The 22,117-nt window shown below is 46.5% G+C and overlaps 1 protein-coding gene across 1 annotated transcript; it reads left to right on the top strand.

Annotated features, from left to right (window-relative positions):
- Positions 1 to 4,500: 4,500 nt before the first annotated feature.
- CDC37 (cell division cycle 37, HSP90 cochaperone) lies at positions 4,501 to 22,040 on the top strand. Its single transcript, XM_081893566.1, has 8 exons — positions 4,501 to 4,681; positions 10,357 to 10,638; positions 13,237 to 13,342; positions 16,623 to 16,738; positions 17,741 to 17,863; positions 18,367 to 18,549; positions 19,881 to 19,952; positions 21,486 to 22,040. The coding sequence occupies exons 1-8, from the start codon at positions 4,580 to 4,582 to the stop codon at positions 21,636 to 21,638; spliced, it is 1,137 nt and encodes a 378-aa protein (XP_081749692.1). The 5' UTR covers positions 4,501 to 4,579; the 3' UTR covers positions 21,639 to 22,040.
- Positions 22,041 to 22,117: the final 77 nt, after the last annotated feature.

The following is a 22,117-nucleotide window of genomic DNA, read 5'->3' as shown; positions in this document are numbered from 1 at the left end:
GCTGTCCAGTGTAGGAAAATGGTTGTTTGTGCCTATAGGTAAAATGGGCGCATGGGTGGAAATTTACTGCAGCCTGACCTTTGGGCAGGGCAGGCTGTGCTGGGCATGATCAGCGCGTGAACACCTCATGCTAGGCCAGTGATTGGTCCACATAGTATAGCCTGATAATGGGGTGATTTCCATTTATGGTATTGTCTTTATCTGCTGGTTGATACAATGTTGTAAGTTTTTTACTGTTCATAATAAATGTTGGGCTGCAGCAGCTTTTTAGCAGCAGTTAAGCTTTGAGGCTGGTTAGGCCCTTTCAATCCATTCTGGCGTGAGACTGATTATTTTATGACGAGCAGGCCCTCGTCAGTCCAGGGTTTCCCATCTTGGTCCTACCTAGAGATGGCAGGGATGGAACCCAAGGCCTTCTGCATGCCAAGCAGATGCTCCAAATAACAGGGGAAGAGCCCACCGCTCTTTGGTACAGCACAGGTTCAGTCCTGGGCAATAAATCCTCTGCTTGAAACCCTGGAGAGCTGCTGCTGCCAGCCAGTGTAGCCAAAACTGAACTAGATGGACCAATGATCTGGCTCCATAGAGGGCAGCACCTTATAATCTTACGGTCCACTCTGCAGGTCACTGGGACTTGTGGGCCTGTTTCCCTACGTGTCTTCAATCTGCAATTCCCAGGCAAGCGGGAAACAACCAAAGAGGCAGAAGTCACAGCAACGGGCGAAAAAGAAAACTCGGCCAACCCCAGCCAACAACATTGGGCAGGTAAGCAGTTGATAGGTTGGGCAACACCGGAAAATGAATCCCTGGATCCTTGTGGCTTCGCTGCCTTGGGCTGCAACCGAGAAATGAATGGTTGGAGATCCTGAAGCTGTAAGGAATGCACTTCTGAGCATGTGCAGAGTGCTTTCTTTGGGTAACACTGGACAACCTCCAGTGGCGCTGTGGTCAAACCACTGAGCCTATGGCTTGCCGATCAGAAGGTTGGTGGTTCAAATCTCCACAACGGGGTGAGTTCCCGTTGTTTGGTCCCAGCTCCTGCCAAGCTAGCAGTTCGAAAGCATGTCTAAGTGCAAGTAGATAAATAGGTACTACTGTAGTGGGAAGGTAAACGGCATTTCTGTCCACTGTTCTGGTTCGCCAGAAGCAGCTTAGTCATGTTGGCCACATGACCCGGAAGCTTTCTGTGGACAAACACCAGCTCCCTCAGCCTATAGAGCAAGATGAGCGCTGCAACCCCAGAGTCATCTGCGACTGGACTTAATGGTCAGGGGTCCCTTTACCTAAGTCCATAAAGAATGCTGTATTATTTTACTGTTGTTAGCCACTCTGAGCCCGGCTTTGGCTGGGAGGGCAGAATATAAATAAAATATTATTATTATTTATTATTATTCAAAGAAGTGTCCCAACAGAATCTGAACCATTTGCTTCCCCTTCCAGATCCAGCCGACAAGAGCCTTCAATCATCTCCTGCCTCTCAACCCAGAAGTCCCCCAGACGCCCCGCCATATGGAACAGGACGGTGATGATCCTCAGCGCCATCCTGCTGCTGCTGCTGCTGCTGTTCCTGGCCAGCCCCTTTCCTCTGTACCCATTGGAGCTCTCATCGGAGCTCTCCTGCCTCCAGAAAAACAACTACGCCAGATCCTTCCACCTCATGCTCACATACAGTGGGCCACCACCCACTTAGAAGGCAGGGTGTGCTGGTGCGGCGTGGACTCTTCATAATTCATGGAGAGAAGAAAGTTGTCTCTGGGAGTTCCACAGGCTCTTCCTCCAGCGGGTTCCAGAATCTGTTCCTGCAGTGCAGTGTCCGGCTGCATCTGACCAGAGTTGGGCTGTAGCACCTGGTGAAAGGAGAGAGAATACCCCCCCCAAGTGCTCAATTATTAGTTGTTAACACAAATATTCACTGTTAGGCCTATCCTCCTTCATTCATTTAACTGTTCTTTAAAAAGATGGAACTTGTACCCAACTACGCATGCCCCATACGTCTAGGAGTTCCGTAGATCGCAGGTGGCTGCATTTGGAAACGCAGGACTTTAGGTGGTAATTCTGGCAACCTCTGCTCTTTGGTTGCTGTGTTCCACCGAGCCACGTTCCCTCGCTAGACGTGGCAACATCTGGAATTCCGGGTGGCCTTTTCTGCAGAACATTCTGCTGCCACAGACTCTGCTTGAAGATGAACAAGCCAGTGCCCAGCAGAAGGCCAGAGATGATACACCTCCTGCCTTCAGAGATGCAGAGCCACCATAACTGAGCATGTATATGACCCCTTCATTCCACTACCCCTTCTTTAATATATTTGGCATCAAAGGTTTTCTAATAAAGAGGAGAAAAAGAGGTCTGGTGTTTGCTTGCTGGACTTCCATTCCATCCCACCTTAGGATCGCCTTCTCCTACCAATCCCCCCCTCCATTCCCACGTTCCCCCAAGACGCGTGAACCCCCTTCCACCAGCAGCCAGGTCGCTGTGGAAATTGTTGGGGTGCCTGTGTGCCACTTAGCCCCTTCATACAGGCCGCAAAGGAGAGAGCAGGTGGCACGGGGTCCCACCTGTGTGTCACGCAGGAACGTGAATTGCAGTTCCTGGGATTATTCAGGGGGATCCGTGTGTTTTAAGTGCACTCTGTGTCTTACGCAACCCTGAAGCTGCAGTTACAGAGCCTTCCTTGCCACGTACCCATTTGATAGCTTGGGATTTGCCAGCCCTTTTATCTTAAAGGAGCAGAGATGGGCCAAAAATAACAAATGAGCGAACAAATGAGGCCTTTAGGAAGGACGGGCCACCCTTTCAAGGGGAGCCAGAATAGCTGTCATCTTACAGATTTGAAAATAAGGGGCCAGCAGCCAAAATAAGGGACCTGCAGCCTCACCTGTTCCAGGCACTCCAGTCTTCCTGTCCTCCTGCAGTCTGGTCAAACTCATGCTGGTAGCTTCGAGAACACGGTCCAACCAACTTTGTAACCAGAGGTTCAATTGAAGAGAATCTGAATCACATGCACCACAAGGCCTATGCAGCCTCAACTTAAGATGGCTCCCCGGCCTGGCTTTGCACTGCAAAGTTTGCAGCAGCACGTGCAACAAAATGGTGTCCAGCATTCAAAAAACCCCTCAGCTTGCATTAACTAGCCACACACACACAGCATCCCCCTCTCGCCATGAGATCGCCAGTCACCCACCATTTTAGTCAACCAGCTCCTTTCTTTCCCCCCATAAGTCAATCGAAGGAGCCTCCAAAACAAATTCAAAAGCCCCCCTGCCACGAGATCTCTTTTCCTTTTCCCTCACCATGTGCCCCCACTGCAGACAGACCTTTTCGCTGGCAAGGGTGAGTGGGCCATCGATGACGTATCCATTCGATTCCGATCCAAGCACTCAGCACAGGTATGTTCAACTTCTGAGCCCCTCTGAGCCAAAGGCAGAAAGCCCAGCCAGCAGCCAAACGAAGCCTCAAGGAAAACCACAGTCACCTCTCCGCTGGGAAGCGCTGAGCAAAGGCGAGTCCCCAGGCAACACAGCCGATTTGATCGGCACAAGGCATGCAAGATCCACCCCCCAGGCGTTCTTAGACTCCTTCTTGGGTGAGCAACGCAGCCAAGCAACACAGTTGGAGCCTCCCTCCTCCCTGGCCAGCAGGGAGGGAGAGGAGCTGCTTCCTTTGAAATTTTAGGGACATCATTTAAGGGACATCCATCAATAAGGGACAGCAGCGGGACATGGCGCTGGAATAAGGGACTGTCCCTCCAAATAAGGGACGCTTGACAGCTATGGCCAGCAGGAGAGAGAATGCGCCTTTGTTCTCTTCCCTACCACCACCACCGACACGTTTGTGTGAATTAACAACTTTTGAAGCTGCAGCAATCCAGGTCGCCTTGTGCGTGTGTTTGTGCATGGAAAGATGAGAACGGCTCGCTCAGAAATTCATAGCGCTCAAAGCAAGACATCTTGACTGCCAATCCAGCAGGTTGAATTGCTTAATTTTGCAGTGGTGCGTTAATTGACACTGTACCATCACTTATGACGAACACAATTTGCACGGAAATGTTGCAGGCGCTGTGACTTTTGCTGCTTCTGGGTTACACGTCTCTCTCCCTCGTTCTGTTTGCTCAGTATAGGCAATTTACAAAGCACCTATTATTTACTTATTTATTTTATAGGCACATCCATCAATAAGGCACATCCTCCAAATAAGGGACGCTTGAAAGCTATGAACCGGGCTATGTCCATGTGCAGCCGCCAGGCCGCCGAGGAGCCCTTTGGCCACAGCCCAGGCTGCCGAAGAGGCACTTCCCGGGGCATTTTCAAAAACAGGCCTGGGGACGCGCGAGTGCCGGCAGAGTGGAGCACCTCTTGCCTTTGCTTCGTATATCTCTATCTTCCCGTCGGCGCCGCGGAGGCGAGAAAGCAGTCGGCGCACGCGCCCCCGATGGGTGGGAGAAAGTAACGGCGCGACGCTAGTTTTCGCGCGCGTGCGCCGAGATTCCGGAAGTGACGTTGAAGCGGAAGCGGAAGTGCCGGAAGGCGGAGGAGGCAGCAGCAGCAGCAGCGGAGGCAGCAACGCCGGCAGGAGGGCGGCCATGGTGGACTACAGCGTCTGGGACCACATCGAGGTGTCCGACGATGAGGACGAGACTCACCCCAACATCGACACGCCCAGCCTCTTCCGATGGCGGCACCAGGTGAGGGGGAGAGGGAGGGAGCCCGCCCCGCCTGCAGAAGCTCCTCAGGTGCAGCAGCTTCCCTCACGCCAGGCTCCTGCGCCGGCGGAGTGTCTTCCCTCCGCTTTCGGAAAGGCCGGCCTGCTCCCCCTCCTCCGTCTCCTTCAGGCTCCCCCCGCCTTCCCCGCCCTCGGCCAAAGCTGCTCTCGAAACACGCCCGCCGCCACCCCGACCCCTTTCTCCGGCGAGCCTTCCCTACGCGACCCCTCTGAGGCCTGGACCTTCTTGAGCGCGCGCGGCTGAACGGGACGCGCCACTTTCCCGTTATGCTCCTCCCTTCGCTTCTACCCCTGAGCAGTGCCGGATTTACGTATAAGCTAAACAAGCTATAGCTGAGGGCCCCGCTCTCTTGGGGGCCCCCAAAAAAAATTAAAGGGAAAAAACCCTGGATGTACAATAAAGTAAAGCCTACAGTGTTTTGTGTTGTGTAGGCTCCTGTGATGTAAGTAATGGGCCCCGCCTGCTCCCTAAAATATCACTGGTTTGCTTCTTTCTATATATAGGGTGCCTACATTCTGCATGTGCACATGGCTTTAGATATCTATTACGTCCATCAATTACCATATAGCATATATTCAACACAAAAACCAGCCACAATTTGTTGATGACAAAGGACAGCTGGACATACAGTGGTACCTCGGGTTATAGATGCTTCAGTTACATACGCTTCAGGTTACAGACTCCGCTAACCCAGAAATAGTACCTCTGGTTAAGAACTTTGCTTCAGGATGAGAACAGAAATCGGGCTCCGGCGGCGCAGCAGCAGCAGCAGGAGGCCCCATTAGCTAAAGTGGTACCTCAGGTTAAGAACAGTTTCAGGTTAAGAACGAACCTCCAGAACGAATTAAGTTCTTAACCAGAGGTACCACTGTATCATCATTCATCATTTTAAATTTGTATACCGCCTTTTTATCTTCCAATACTCAAGGTGGTTTACAAGCTGAAGAAACAAAAAATGTACATCTTGTAACAATCTAATGCAATACAAAAATGTGATAATAAAACATAACTTTAAAATAGGCAACCTCCTTTAAAAAAGTAACATGCAACAATCGTTAGAATAGTATAAAATAATAATATCAACATATAAAAGTTAAACAGAAATCCACTCAACGGTTACAGTAACATCTAAACTATAATCAATAAAACAACGGCAAGCCACAGTACATAAAACAATACAATACACATTGAGAAGCAGAGGGTGGAGCAAAGCAGGTGGAAGGAGGTCTTGCCTGATGGAGTCTCTCCCCTATAAGCTAAACAAGCTATAGTTAAGGGCCCCCGCTGTCTTGGGGGGCCCCAAAAAAATTAAAGGGGGGGACTGGATGTACATTTCCAAAATAAAAGATAAAAAATAAAATAAAACCTACATACAGCAGCAGTGTTTTGTGTTGTGTAGGCTCCTATAATGTAAATAATGGGCCCCGCTTGCTAGCCTGCTCCCTAGAATATCACTGGTGTGCTCATTTCTTTATAAAGGGTGCCTACATTCTGCGGACGCGAGTGGCGCTGTGGGTAAAACCTCAGTGCCTAGGGCTTGCCGATCGCATGGTCGGCGGTTCGAATCCCTGCGGCGGGGTGAGCTCCTGTCTTTTGGTGCCAGCTCCTGCCCACCTAGCAGTTCGAAAGCACCCTTAAGTGCAAGTAGATAAATAGGTACCGCTTTATAGCGGGAAGGTAAACGGCATTTCCGTGTGCTGCGCTGGTGCAGGCTCGCCAGAGCAGCTTCGTCACGCTGGCCACGTGACCCAGAAGTGTCTGCGCTGGACCCTGGCCTCTTAAGTGAGATGGGCGCACAACCCTAGAGTCGGACACGACTGGCCCGTACGGGCAGGGGTACCTTTACCTTTACCTTACATTCTGCATGTGCAAATGGCTTTAGATACCTATTATGTATGTCCATTAATTACCATATAGCATATATTCAACACAAAAACCAGCCACAATTTGTTGTTGACAAAGGACAGCTGGACGTATAAAGGGCCCTTCAGTAGCTTAGGGCCTCATCAAACCTAAATCCAGCCCTGCCCCTGAACCAGAATTTCAGATTGCAAGCTGCCTCAGTAAAATACCACATACACGTATATATTAAATACATTGTATAAATATTGATGGTGGCTTTCGGTTTGGGCTTTTGACTAATAGCAGACTTTTTTCCGGATCCTGCTTTGCTTCTGCTTTTGTACTGTGACAGGAGGGAGAAAAGCAACGTTTAATACAGGTTTACATGATGAGCGACTTAAAGTTTTAAAAGATAAAAGCTATCTCAGGAAGGCACCTTGAATGAATTTAAGTGTTAAGCGCCTGTTTTTTCAACCATTTAGTTAGCTAAAAGTTCTTTAGGTCTTCCACACCCCCTCATATTTATGCCAAAAGAAACCAATATGTCAGAAGAAATGGGTAATCTATGATATGTATTTTTGTGTTTTTATATTGTAAAATGCCCTGTGGTCCTCAGATGAAGGGCATTTTAGAAATTTAAGAAATAATAATAACAATATCTATTTATTACCGTTAAATTTATTGGTGGCTTTTTTGCCACAGGCAGCCCAAAGCAACTTACAAAGAAGCCTCCTTTCTGTCCGTATTTAGTATTATAGATGGGACCACATATAAAAGCCTTCCCTCCTGGAGGTATGTATCCTTCACAGGTGGTTCATCTGTGTAAGGGCCAAAATGTGTAGGCAATGCCAAAGTACTATATGCTGTTCACTACATTTTGAATTGTGTTGTTTCTGACACTAGTAAAAGTAGTACAGTACAAAGACTGGAACTTGGAGATCACCCCAAAACAGTAGTATGATATGATATATGTTTTCCCAACTCTCAAACACCTAAGAAGTAAAAAAAAAAACCCAACCCACTTGTAAGAAAACACTAAAATCTTTTTGCAATTTTGCTTTATGAACAAGATTGGTTTGCAGCCAAATAATGAATTGAAAACCCTTAGTTTGCAACTGCCCAAATGTTTAATAAGATTAGTGTTTACCATGTGGGAATGAATGCATATGATGCACAGGAATAAAACTGATAAATGCAAAAAATTATGCTTGGTTTTCTCAGCAGCTCAAACTTTTTGTTCCAGTTTCTAGCCTCACCTTATGTAGGTTCAGAAGACACACAGCCCTGCCTGTAATAAGTTTAATGTGTGTCTTGTCAGTTTCCAAGGAGTAAGCACAGCAAGTTAAAATGGCAAGAGTGTAAAAGCAGCATAATGCCAAAAATGTCTAGATCCCAGCTTACACTTCACAGTGTGTGAGATCAGAGAAGATGATCATCTCTTCTGACCTCCTTCCATATAGGCTGGGGGATTAATCCTACTAGGCATATCTTTTGCTGCACACAGGAGCCTCTGTCTAAAGCTTGCAAGCATGAGCTTGATGGAATGACAAATCAAGGAGAGGTTGCCAAAAAGAGTAATGATCTTGAAATTGCATATACAGTTTGTGATGGCTATCCCTTTTGAAGGAAGAATTGGCTTATGCTGCTCCTATGTTTACATTATATTTGCCCACTTTAGTTGTAACGCTTCTTACATTTGTAATGGCTTTGTCCTGCCTGAGCTCCCTGTTAGGACTACTGGTCCCCATTCCCTTGCAGAGGCTAGAGGAATTTGTCAAATAACACAACGTTGCCTTGAAAACTCTGCTTGATTCCTGCTATTTTAACTTGCTGTGTTTAGAAACTAGAAAGTGTGTATAAAATGTTGGCAGAGCTTTTTGCCTTTGAAGCTTAAAGACTAGCAGATGTATTTGTGGCATGTGTTTCCATTAAGCCCATTATATGTTGTGTGAAGTGTCCTCACTTGACAGATATGGAGATAAACACACATGAATACACTGCAAAAGGTAGCAGCAGTAAGTCTGTAATTCTGTTATATGGAGTCCAAATTGATGCAAGATAAGAATGAGTGATCCATTCACAATATGAAAGAGTAAAGACATTGTAATATTTATTGTTCTGTTAGTCTTAGCTCCCGAAGTGAGGCTGCTATTTTCTATGGTGTGAAAGACAAGCCAGGAATCTGAATTGAGCTATTCAGCTTTGCTGAAAAATTCTAGTTCAGCAATCTCATTTTGGTTGTACTCCCTTTTGAAGTCTTGTAGTTGCTATTGTAGTATGATGACTTCAATGTCAGAGTAGCAGGGTGTACTTGGAATTTGAAGTATTCTCCTACTGGTTGCTGAATATTGTGACTTGCGATACCAGATTTGTGCCTGGAAAGCATTGCCAGCCTTCTTTCCTGGGTTCCAAAACTCTCAGCGACCACCACAGCAGCCACTCCACCCACCCACACTGCTGTGTATGCAGGAGCAGAAAGATGTTTGTAGGTAGGAGGTATTCATGTGCGGAGCAGCTGCTTCCTCTTTGCCTGGCTGCTGTCTTTGTGCGAGATACATGCACTCCCTTTCTGCACATGTAAAGGTTTGTGTGAAAGAGTTGTTTATTAGTACAATAAAATCCCAACAAATCGGCAAGCAAAAATATATAAAATTGTAAAATTCCAACATAGGAGGGCCAAAAGAAAGCCTTGTCACAAGGATGAAAATATGCTCTCATTAGTCTTTTTATATCCCTCATTTTTTGAGGCTAGAAGCCTGAACTGACATTGATGAATATTAAGGGTGGGATCCACCTAACAAGACTCGTCAGTGGAAGCCTTGCGCAAGGTCTTCTGCTTGTGCAACACAACTTTCACACACACCCCCCTCTCCTAAGACCTTAAATTTGCTGGGTGTATGTATCAGACAGACTCCTTGAACAAGGAGAGGGGACTTGTTCTGTCTGGTAGGCTGAAAAGTTTGCTCTGACAGAACAGTCAGTTTAATGCAATGTTGAATTCTCTTTACAAAGCTTAACGCAACCAGAAGAGTTAAGGCTACTCTCACCACCACTTTGTTCTAACCATCCAATCTGTGTAATAACTGCTAAATAACTTTTTTTAAACTACAGTAAAATAAAATTACAAATACTTACAATGTTAATAGTTGCCATAAAAAGAAACAGTCCAGTACCCTGCACCAGGCTTTCTAGCCAAGTACAGACCCCTAGAAGCTTAGAATAAGAAAGATTATATCTTTGCTTTATCCTGACTTCAAGATAACGCATGGGGTCTTCAGTAGCAATTTTCCCTGATGCCTTCTGGTTACCTCTCCCATGCTTGCTAGTTAGTCTCTATGTGGTGGAAGTGGAAATTTGCTCCTTAGGCTGCAGACTACAGGCTATGAGTCAAAGGTTAAGAGCCCTTTAGCTCTTGTTCTTCAACTTGAGCTTCTGCCAGGAGCTTAATATTGCCTGGTTGGGAGGAGAAAACAGCTAGGATTTTATTTATTTTTACATCAGATGTCCACCAGCTGGTGGTAGGGGACTTTGTCTCACATTTCTCTGTCAACTGGAGGTTGTGTGTGTGTGTGTGTGTGTGTGTGTGTGTGTGAAGTCCTGGTCTCAGCTGACAGCACTAATCTAAACTAGAAATGAACTAACCTTTTTGCGATAGAAGGTGCCAGATGGCTATATTTCATACAGGTAACTTGGCGTACCTCATTCTGGGTTGGAAGTGTCCCAGTATTAACTTGAAGTAATAAAGAGGCTGTAGTCACTTGGACTATATTGACTGAATACAACCCATTTTCCAGGCCCGAGTCGAGAGAATGGAACAGTTCCACAAGGAGAAAGAAGAGGTGGACAAAGGGTGTCGGGATTGCAAGCGGAAACTAGCTGAGTGTCAGAAGAAGATAAAAGAGCTTGAATTGGCCAACGTAGATAGCACCAAAAGTGAGCTGCAAAGGCTGCAGGCTGAGGCACAGCAACTCAAGAAAGAAGAGAAGAGTTGGGAAGAGAAGGCGGACGATCTCAGGAAGAAGGAAAAGAACATGCCTTGGAATGTGGACACACTCAGCAGAGATGGCTTCAGTAAGGTGGGTCTAGTTACTATGCAGCTTTGATTGATATGCACTCATTTGCTACCGGGAAGACTCAGTGTCTGGCCTTAAACTAAATTATGTGAATTGCACATACCTGGGCCTTGGGTGACTTTTTACATATATCAGAAAAACCTTATGAAAGAAAATTAAAAATCTTGTTCAATGCCCTGGCCTATATAAATTGGGATCCAGTTACTTGAAGGAGTGCTTTCTCCCATGTCCACCTGCCCTTGCATTATTAAGTCCTGTGGCAGAGGACCTTCTGGTAGTGCTACAGCCGCCTAAAATATTCCAGGCAGCAACTCAGTGGAGGTTCTTCTCAGTGTTAGCATTCCAGTTATGAAACTCCTTCTGAGTTGCGCCTGGCACTGACTATTAACAGCTTTAAGCGCCGGCTCAATAATTGCTTTTTCACTTGGGTGTTTGCTGTGCATTAGTGTCTGTTTTCTAATTACTGAGAGTGATATGCTACATTTATTTATGGCTTGTTGTGTATGTTGTCTCCTTCTTTTTACTTATACTCATTTACTCTTATCAGTGATAAATAAGTAAGTAAAACATTTTGCAGGCAAATAACTTTTGGGGGCTTGATAATAAGGCTTCTGGAGGGATCAGAATTTGTAGCAAAGATTGTTGTTTGTCTCTCTCGTTGATGAAAAGTGAACTTTACAAATTTTTAAAAATACTTGTATGCCACAATTTAATTTAAAAAATCAAAGCAGTTTTTACAGCAATTATATCTAAAATAAAAAATGCAATTGCTAACAATTAGGTTTTAGGATAGCATACCAAACACTGGTTTTATTTCTTCAGTACTGAACTGGGGGAAGCAAGAATGGGAATCAGGCCTTAGAAATATTCTGGGATGAAGAAATGAAAGCCTCAGAAAGACTCCCTTAAACCCATTTGTTAAGGCTCAGAGTATTATGAGTTGAGTGACTCATCTTCAAGGGCAATGGAATCAGTTTTAGTTAAGTTTGCCAAGACCAAAATACTCTGACATTCCATTCCAACTTCAGCACAGTTTTGTTTACTAGATCTGTGGGATGATCATTTGAATAGTTTCAGCTCTCGAGAACTCTTGACATAGAGTCAGAGTTGCCTAGAACCTCAGTTGCCCAGAAATGGAAAACCTTGCTGGATTTGTGGTGTTTGTTTTGGTATAAAAATATGTGGAGTTTTGCATTAGCTGAAAAAAGAATTCATAAATTAGGTGTTGCCAAAGACTTGGAAGACCCTGAAAAATTATCTTATATACAAAAAAATAAACACAGATGTCAGGGGTTCAGGGAGAGAAGAGCAGATGAGGGAGGAGACAGAGAGCGAGGGGGAAGAATCCCAGAGCGACGAGGAAGAGGATGACAATGACCAAAGGTCGTCCATGAGTTTGTCCAGTGAGTCAGAGGATTCCCAAAAGGAAGCCCCCCTGGTCAGGCCAAGGGGAGCCAAAGGGGGAAGCAGTCAGGAGCAGGGGAGCGAAGGGAGAGCCCCCAGTGGGAGTTGGAGATCGGGGCCGGCTTCTCCGCCGGAACGGAGTGAAAGGGGTGGAGTTACCAGTGTGTCAGAGGGAGCAGAGCAGGAAGCAGACAGGGGAAGGAGATCGGGGCAAGACGTCCTGCCGGAAGGGGCGGAGAGTAGTACCGGGAGCAGTGTAGCGGTCGAGAGGAAGGTCAGGAGCAACGTACGCGCGCCAAGTTCAAATGCGGAGGCGCGCGGAAGTGAGGGGAGTCCTGGGGAGGAGCCTGGTCCCAAAGCGCGAAGGAGGGGGGAACAGGCGTCAGAGGAGTCAGCCTCTGAGGAGTCCCGACGGGAGGGAGCCCAGGGGGGCAGAAAGACCCTGCGGAAAAGGAAGGAGAGGAAGAGGTGGTCCAGCACAAGCCTCTTAAACTGGTGCAGGGGCGGGACTGATTCAGAGGGGACTTCAGCGGTCTGATGTCACAGACGTAGAGCCACGGAGATGGAATGTAAAAGCAGCAATGTTCTTCAATAAAGACTTTTGTATATAAACTGGATTGGACTTGGGTCTCTTGTGAGCTGGGACCACGGGTGGCTCTGACAACATAGGACTCATTCTCCACAATAAAACGTGAAATTCATATTTCCTAATGGTCTTAAGTACTTTACCAACTTAATATTAAGTCTCACTTGAATATATTGTGCTGCTTTTTATATTTTATTGTATTGGTGATTTACTTTAATAACATGTTTAAAAAAGAAAAAAATATGACTAAATTAATTCCAAGGCTGTCAAATATTTTACACCAATGATGGGAAGCCTGTCACCTTCCAGATCATGTTACACTCCAACTGCCCCTTCCCCACCGACCACATAGTCAGAGATGATCTGAGTTGTAGTGCAACAACCTCTGTAGAGCTGCAGGTTGTTCATCTTGGGTTTTCTGGATTGTTTTATTTGTTCGGTTGCACTTGATCCTTTTGAAGCTGCTTCATCTCTTCATTCTTTTGCTGGTACTTTCCTTTTCTTACTGTATTTAGCCTAGGACTATCCTGGCCACCCTTTGTTGGTTTGGCCAACCTTGACTGCATTGTGGTAGCAATAGTGATTCTAACCATGCTTCTTTGCTGTTGTAGAGTGTCTTCAATGTCAAGGCGGAGCAGGACGAGGAGTCAGAAGAACAGAAAGAGAAAAAGCACAAAACATACGTGGAGAAGTATGAGAAGCAAATTAAACACTTTGGTAAGGGAAAACTCTGCACTGATCTGAAAGTGCTTTGGGTTAAACAGCTTCTTTTTCTGTGGCTAAGAGCACTTGAGATCAGTGTGGTAAATTGCAGATACAACTTTTGTGGACCGATATTTATTTGCTGACTGCCTTGGTTCTACCATCTGTCTGTCTGGTCGTTTTAACTGTATCTAGTTTTGAAATTGTTTTATGGTTTATGTTTTATGGGTCTTTGGACCGCAATAAAGTATTGATTGATATTCATTTGTAGTTAGGTAGGCTTGGCATGGCTGGCTTGTAATTCTAGCTTGCAGTTCTTTCAAAGAAGATCAGAAGAGAGGAAATCTGTAGTCATGAGTACCAGAAACCAATGAGTAGTTGTACTCAGTATGGTCTCTCTGTTTTCCCTACGTGCAGGGAAGCAGGGTCTCTTGACCCCCTTCAACAAAGTCAGATAGCTCTCACTGTAGTTAGGAGACTGTAGAAATCTGTCTGGTCCCCCAGAGCTGAATAACAGGATGATATGTTCTGTGCCCTACCTTGACTCATGTTCTACTGCAATCCCTTTTTATTTGCTTATATCAGGAGAACATGGGTATCTGTTTTTCCCGGTTACAAAATTGGGTTAGGTCCTATTCTGGGAGAGGGAATGGTAATCAACATAACCATGTGCCTGATCCTGTCAGGCTGCAGCTAAAGGTAACTGGAGCTTGCCTGGTCCAGCTGGCAGCATTGGTTGGATTGGGGACTGCCAAATTCCAGCGCCTATTCTGTAAATAATACATTGGAGAAATGCATCTAGAAAAATGAGGGTGTGCAGATGTAATCCTCCATGAGTTGCTTACTTAACCTAACCCAACCCCAACTCCAACCGTAACCCTAATCTCCAGACCAGCGTTAGGATATTGGAAGATATGCTTTGTTTTTCAATGACCAAATTGCTTTTTCTGTGCAAAACAAGACAGAGTCTCTTAGGTCTTAACCATGCTTTAGGAAGACACCAAAGTGAGCAATTCCTGGTCCCCATACAGTATGAAATTGTAGCTGGGGGGGGGACCCAGAAGCAAAAGCTTCCAGTCTCCTTTTGGCTATACAGTGGTGCCCCGCAAGACGAATGCCTCGCAAGACGAAAAACCCGCAAGGCGAAAGGGTTTTTCGGTTTTTGCAACGCTTCGCTAGACGATTTTCCCTATGGGCTTGCTTCGCAAGACGAAAGCCCATAGGGAAATCTCCGGTGACCTCTTTTAAATGCTGGCGGTGGGGAGCAAAGCCTTCCCCCCCCCTCCGGACTTCAGAAGAGGTCCAGGAAGGCCGGCGGGGGCGAAAGGCTTTGCTCCCCACCGCCAGCATTTTAAAAGCGGTCCGGGATAGCAGGGAAGCGCTTCCCGCTATCCGGACGGCTTTTGAAGGCAGGCGGGGGGGAGCAAAGACTTTCGCCCCCCCGCCAGCCTTCAGAAGAGGTCCAGGACCTCTTCTGAAGGCCGGCAGGGGGCGAAAGTCTTTGCTCCCCCCTGCCTGACCTTCCCGGGAGAGCGGAAAAACGCGCTGCGATTCTCCGCTCTCGCCGACGGCTTTTGAAGGCAGGCAGGGGGGAGCAAAGACTTTTGCCCCCCGCCAGCCTTCAGAAGAGGTCCAGGACCTCTTCCGAAGGCGGGCGGGGTTTGTCCCCCCTGCCTGCCTAACCGGGGGCTTTTAAATCGCCCCGGGACTGTCCGGGGCGATTTAAAAGCGCCCGGACGGCTATTGAAGGCAGGCGGGGTGGGAGCAAAGACTTTTGCCCCCCGCCAGCCTTCAGAAGAGGTCCAGGACCTCTTCCGAAGGCGGGCGGGGGGCAAAAGTCTTTGTCCCCCCTGCCTGCCTAACTGGGGGCTTTTAAATCGCCCCGGGACTGTCCCGGGGCGATTTAAAAGCCCCTGGACGGCTTTTGAAGGCAGGCGGGGGGGAGCAAAGACTTTCGCCCCCCGCCAGCCTTCAGAAGAGGTCCTGGACCTCTTCTGAAGGCCGGCGGGGGGCGAAAGTCTTTGCTCCCCCCTGCCTGACCTTCCCGGGAGAGCGGAAAAACGTGCTGCGATTCTCTGCTCTCCCCGACGGCTTTTGAAGGCAGGCGGGGGGGAGCAAAGACTTTTGCCCCCCACCAGCCTTCAGAAGAGGTCCAGGACCTCTTCCAAAGGTGGGCGGGGGGCAAAAGTCTTTGCTCCCCTCTGCCAGCAAAACCAGGAGAGCGGAAAATGCAGCGCTGCCTTCCCGCTTTCCCGGGAAGGCAGGCAGGGGGGACAAAGACAGTCCCGGGGCGATTTAAAAGCCCCCGGTTAGGCAGGCAGGGGGGGACAAAGACTTTTGCCCCCCGCCCACCTTCGGAAGAGGTCCTGGACCTCTTCCGAAGGCGGGCGGGGGACAAAAGTCTTTGTCCCCCCTGCCTGCCTTCCCGGGAGAGCAGGAAGGCAGCACTGCTTCTCCGCTCTCCCGGGAAGGCAGGCGGGGGGAAGCAAAGACTTTTGCCCCCCGCCGGCCTTCAGAAGAGGTCGGGGGACAGACTGTCCCCGGACCTGGTCTGAAGGCGGTTTCCATAGGAACGCATTAATTGATTTTTAATGCATTCCTATGGGAAACCGTGCTTCGCAAGCCGAAAAACTCGCAAGACGAAAAGACTTGCGGAACGAATTAATTTCGTCTTGCGAGGCACCACTGTAGTTGATAAAGTGAGAGGAGAGGAGCGTTTGAGCCCAATACTTGGCAGCCTTGCTACTGTAGTTCTAGATTGTTTTATTGCTGCTTCTGAACCCTGCCATTGCAACAAGGACCAGCAATCACATTTTGCATTGAGGACTGTGTTCACAAAAAGGCAAGCCTTTTTAGCACTAGTGTGGAATAAGTTTCTTATACTGTGTTTAAGAAAATAAAAGCAGCTCTGCTTGATCATTTAAAAATAAATAGCATTAACTTAATGAACATCAATGCATCTTACATGAACATTGATTCAGGTTATATAAAGTAGCTTTTAGAAACCAGTATCCTTCGCCCTTGTACTAATTGACCAATTGCAATTTTTTCTTTGTTTTAATAATCTTGTTACCATAAGGACTTAACTTCTTTAATATTATGTATGTTCCCAAGTCAAACTTCATCACTATTCTGGCTTCCCCAGTTGCTGCTTATGTGTTTCCTGTTATAGGACTGTAAAGTGCTAACAGTTTTTTATAGTGCTGTCATCTGTGTGTTAAAAGTCCAAAAGCCTGGTTAGGAAATTACCCCCCCCCCATCTGATTTTTATGCTCCTATTTTCTTGTTCCAAAAGGAATGCTGCGGCGCTGGGATGACAGCCAGAAATATCTGTCTGATAACCCGTATCTTGTGTGTGAAGAGACAGCCAATTATTTAGTCATTTGGTGTATCGATCTGGAAGTAGAAGAGGTGAGTAAAGCTGATGTAGCTTCTCCAGAAGCTGCAGTGGAAAAGACGAAGGACTGTCAGTGTATGACTCAAAACAAATGAGGACAGTGTGTTTGAGAAACTTTGGTGACTGCAAGGCAAGCCCTTAAGAGCCTTCTGTCTGTATTTACATGCAATCCCCATTTACACGGGGGTTATGTTCAAAGGCACCACACATTTAAGTGAAATCACGTGTATTTGAAACACCATTGAAAAAGCCTGCAAATGCCCTGTTATGCCCCTTTTTGCGATGTTTTTGGGTCACTTCCAGGTTTGTCACAATGTGCGTTGGTGCAGTCACACATATTGAACGTGCATAAATGGGGGTTGCCTGTATTTCAGGTCTTATTATTAAGGTTCCAAATAAGTATTTAGATCTAGCAGTTGCTTCAGTACTAGGAGTTAATAGCAGAGTTTTCCGTGAACCTGCTTCAGTCACTTTGTGCAGTTTGATGGCTGGCTACCTCATAAGCAGCCAGTGTGGTTCTTCTGTCACATTTAACAGATTGCTTGAACCTGCTCTGCAGGATTTATTTCCTCTGACAGTGGAATTATTTCACGTGTTGTTTTGTGTCTGGTACTGTAGCGGCTGGGTCTTGCTGAGTCAGCCACTGCTGTCTCACTGCCAGCTATATGCCCAGAAGAAAATTCCAATTTTAGAGATGGCCTCATGAATTTGCAAAACACACACACACACACACAAAACCACAGCATTGATTCTAGATACTATCCTGGGAAAATGAAGGGACCAGGAAGGCAGAATGCTGTATGCTTGATGGACATGGTTCTGGGTCATCTGGTATCCTATGGTTGTAACCTTGGGAGCCTGAAGCTGAGATGGAGAGAGGGAGGATTGGGAGTGAGTTTTGAATGACGTTCTGAATGTAATCATTTGCATGCTGGGCCAGGCTCAAATGACATATTGACAAGGGGAGTGTGAGTGTGTCTTTAAAAGTGCAACTGTTCTTTTGTCGCCTGTCTCAGAAACATGCCCTGATGGAACAAGTGGCTCATCAGACCATAGTGATGCAGTTCATCCTAGAGCTGGCCAAGAGCCTGAAAGTTGACCCTAGAGCTTGTTTCAGACAGTTCTTTGCTAAAATCAAGGTGAGACTATTGCCCAGGTAATAGAGGAAAACCTTATCTTGGCTCTCCCCCACCCTGGACCAACTTTGACAGGTGAGTTGAACCATTCACCTGTCAGTCACATGATGTCATAATGACATCAGATGGTTAATATAGTATATGAAAATTGAAAGCTGATTGGTGTCAATTAGCTGATCAGTACCTGCACACCTTGAAAGAGGTTCTCTGTGACTACCAATCACCTGGTCATTGATTATACTGGACCCCTTTGAAGTCTGCAGAGGGGGTAATGTTTTTAAAAAGTCAGTTCTTCTGGAAGTTCAGCAGAGTTCTGGCTTGAGTGTATTTAACAAATAGCGTGATGTATTTAGGTTTTGGCTGGCATTTTATGGACAAGATCAGCGTAACATCTTGTAAAGTTTGATTTGCTCCCCTGTTAAAGGGCAAGATATCTGCTCAGTACTGTGTTCTCATGTGTGTCCTCCTCCACTTTCTTACCTGCCACCTTTTCCAATTTCGTACAGACTGCTGACCAGCAGTACATGGAGGGTTTTAATGATGAACTGGAAGCCTTCAAAGAGCGGGTGCGGGGCCGGGCTAAGGCACGCATTGAGAGAGCCATGAAAGAGTATGAAGAAGAAGAGCGCCAGAAACGACTGGGGCCTGGTGGCCTTGATCCTGTAGAGGTGTATGAATCACTCCCACCCGTGAGTCACTAATGCTTCTAACTGAACAAATTGATTGTATGAGGTTCACCCTTTTGCTTCCCTCTGTGTATATATGTGTGTGTGTGTGTGTGTGTGTGTGTGTGTGTGTGTGTACACGCACGTGCGCATGGTGGTTAACTTGCTTTTGTCCATTCACTCTTGGCCTATCCTTAGGAGTGGGGGTGAGTGTGGAAGCAGACAGCGTGGTCGCAGAACATTTCCCACACAAGCACACAGCCTCTCCTCAGCCGATCCGTGTAGATTAGCTGAGGCTTCCCTCATTACCTTTTTTTAGCCTGTGAGATGCGTGATGACTGGGGAGGGGGCAATTTATATGCCTATCAAGGTTCTTGGCTGAACAGAGGTGCTGTGACTACCTGTATATTTTTTTCTCTGCTGCTGCTGCCACCTAAATTAATAGCGTCTTGTGAGCTCAGAAGAAAACATTTGGGGCAATGGGTCTGGCTCCCAGGCTGGAGGGATAGCCACCCCTAGCTTATATTCAATTTTAACCTTATTTTAGCCCCAGGGTTCTAGCCATTTCTGTTCTTATCTATCTGCACCTTGGGGTGTTAGGGGAAGAGGAGTACTCCTGGCAGGGGACACATCATGCTCCCTCTAAGGTAGTTTGTCCAACTTTGATCTCCATCCTTCACTTTGCTCTCACCTGTGGCTCCTAGAAGCTTGTTGACGTTCCTGCACTGCAGTGGGTTGCACTAGATGACCCTCAGGTTTCCTTCCAATGCTACACTTTTGTGACTCTAGAGAGTTTACTTTATGAATAGCCAATTTATTTGTAATTGAATGCAGGCCTTTCTGCTTGCACACATGTGCTCTGCCTCTGAGCTTTAGATAGTCTGTACTGTATACACTGGGACGCGGGTGATGCTGTGGTCTAAACCACTGAGCCTTGGGCTTGCCGATCAAAAGGTTGGCAGTTCGAATCCCCGCAACGGGGTGAGCTCCCGTTGCTTGGTCCCAGCTCCTGCCAACCTAGCAGTACGAAAGCACATCGAAGTGCAAGTAGATAAATAGGTACTGCTCCAGCAGGAAGGTAAACAGCATTTCCGTGCACTGCTCTGGTGTTGGGTTTTGTTGTGCCAGAAGTGGCTTAGTCATGCTGGCCACATGACCTGGAAAAACTGTCTGCAGAGCAGACGAACACCGGCTCCCTCGGCATGTAAAGCAAGATGAGCGCCACAACTCCAGAGTCGTCCGCGACTGGACTTAACTGTCAGGGGTCCCTTTACCTTTACTGTTTCTACAACTCAAGATTTCTGCAGTCCTTTCATCCCTTCCCCTCTATATACATGCATATTTCTTCTTCCCAGGAGCTCCAGAAATGCTTTGATGTGAAAGATGTACAGATGCTTCAGGATGCTATCAGCAAAATGGAACCTGCTGTGAGTATTCTTAAAGTTAGGATTAGACTCCTTCCTTTCAAGTTATGGGACTATGTGTCCAGATAGATATAGGAGATGTTAATTTATACATTCAAACATGTATTTGCCACTACTCTCCCCTCTGACGCAAGGCTTGAAGACGTGCTCATATCTGCCACAGTCGATAATTAAACTTCTTCTGTGCCTTCCAAATCCATAAATTGTGTGATTTTTCGTGGCAGCCCATTTTGGGAAATTTGGCGTGTACAATTGCATGCTGAAGCACCCTAATCTACACAGGTACCATAAGCATTATTGACCTTCCACTACACAGCTTATTGGACCCATTAGCTGTGTTTGGTACCCTGCTTAAATTTCAGCATTGCATGCTGGCTCCAAACCTGATAAGCTACTGAAATAAGCACCTGTATATAGTGGTACCTTGGGTTACATACGCTTCAGGTTACAAACTAACCCAGTTCTAACCCAGAATTATTACCTCGGGTTAAGAACTTTGCTTCAGGATGAGATCAGAAATCATGTGGTGGCGGTGCGGCAGCAGCGGGAGGCCCATTAGCTAAAGTGGTGCTTCAGGTTAAGAACAGTTTCAGGTTAAGAACGGACCTCCAGAACGAATTAAGTACTTAACCCGAGGTACCACTGTATTTTACATTAGGAATCAGACTTGCAGGGAGAAATCTCCCCTTCTAATCAAATTTCTTTCTTCTAACCAAAATTTTCCTTAAGCATAGAGCCACTTGAGGGAATTTTGTCACCATTTCTATAAGAAATGGATACATCCCAACAGAAGCTTCCCTTTTGCCTGTAAAGACCTATGGTTTAGTGCAGTGATGGCCAAACTTGGCCCTCCGGCTGTTTTGGGACTAAAACTCCCATCATCCCTGACCACTGGTGCTGTTATCTAGGGGTGATGGGAGTTGTAGTCCCAAAACAGTTGGAGGGCCAAGTTTGGCCATCACTAGTTTAGGGTAAGAGACTTTATGCCTCTTGCATACTTTGCTATAGCAGCCGCTGCTGCAGATTTGTTTAAACTACTTACCTTAAAGACTATTATTGAAGTTCACAGTCTTGCTTTATTTTCTAACCTTTCATTTTAGGATAAAAGACATTCAAACTTAGTAATAGATGAGCTCCCCTTAGCTCAATTTGGAATTGGTATTTACTCACTTTCAGTGCAAAAGTTTTTTAAGAGCTTACCTATTTTCCAAGAGATCTCTCCTAGTTTGTAATGTTAGCACATCTGCTGATGGAGTTGTGAAGGCAGCCTACAGACTGCAGTGTTATGTTGCCTTCCTGGGAATTGCAGTTTTGGTTATATGCCACATATTGGTCAAATACTCCTCTAGTGAACCTTTGACTTTTATTAAAAAAGAACAACAATGTTTTCCAAGCATTTTTCCAAGCTTTAGGTTTTATCAGTAGTTTCCATTGCTTAGAAGCCTAATGAATAAGAATTCCTTAGAGTTGTTAGGTCATGTAAAGTGTAACATGCATATGGCCCTTAAGCAGGATGTGTTTTGTGTCCCATTGTAGGAAGCGAAATACCACATGCAGCGCTGCATCAGTTCTGGCCTGTGGGTGCCAAATGCCCGAACAGCAGAGGGTGCAGAGAAGGATGAGAAGCCAGATGTTGTCTATGAGGAATTTAAGAAGGAGACTTGTGAAGAAGACAAAGGAAGCCCCTGAACCTTTGGCGCAGATTTCTTTAAAGCAGACTTCTCCTGTCACCCTCTCTCCTTCCTTTCTTTTACACCAAACTATTCAGCGATGATGTGCTTTTACGCACTTCATGAATTATATGAGCTGCTTCCTAACTAGCTCTCGCTCTTTCACCACATCAGAAGCCCCTCCCTGTAAGCCCCCCTGCAGAATTGTAAGGAAACTGTTGGAAGGCCCTGTGTTCCATTTTAGGGGAGGGTCTGCCACACCGTGCAGGCTCATAGGGGCCTGGCAGGTCCACCTTCTCTGTCTTGTGGTAACGCCAGTTGGTGTCATAGCTACAAATGTGCTGTTATATCTTTTTGTTTGGCAACCAGTTAAAGGCTATTGAGCAAATAAAAAGACGGAACTAGCTGAGAGTGGAACGGAGTCAGTGAGCACGGTGTGTCTTTTCTCTTGGGAATCGAACCAATGATTTTGTTGTTGTTTAGTTCCACATCAGGATT

The sequence above is a fragment of the Podarcis melisellensis genome, assembly GCF_964234715.1.
Source record: "Podarcis melisellensis genome assembly, chromosome: 17".
Lineage (NCBI taxonomy): Eukaryota > Metazoa > Chordata > Lepidosauria > Squamata > Lacertidae > Podarcis > Podarcis melisellensis.
The sequence above is the reverse complement of the archived record's forward strand: the minus strand, read 5'-3'. Positions and strand labels throughout refer to the sequence as shown.

Bases quoted from the DNA above. Each gene is read 5' to 3' on its own strand.
- CDC37 (XM_081893566.1), top strand. From the start codon at position 4,580: ATGGTGGACTACAGCGTCTGGGACCACATCGAGGTGTCCGACGATGAG. The intron at 18,550-19,880 runs GTGAGTCACTAA...TCTTCTTCCCAG, and splicing joins TGTATGAATCACTCCCACCC to GAGCTCCAGAAATGCTTTGA. The intron at 19,953-21,485 runs GTGAGTATTCTT...GTCCCATTGTAG, and splicing joins TCAGCAAAATGGAACCTGCT to GAAGCGAAATACCACATGCA.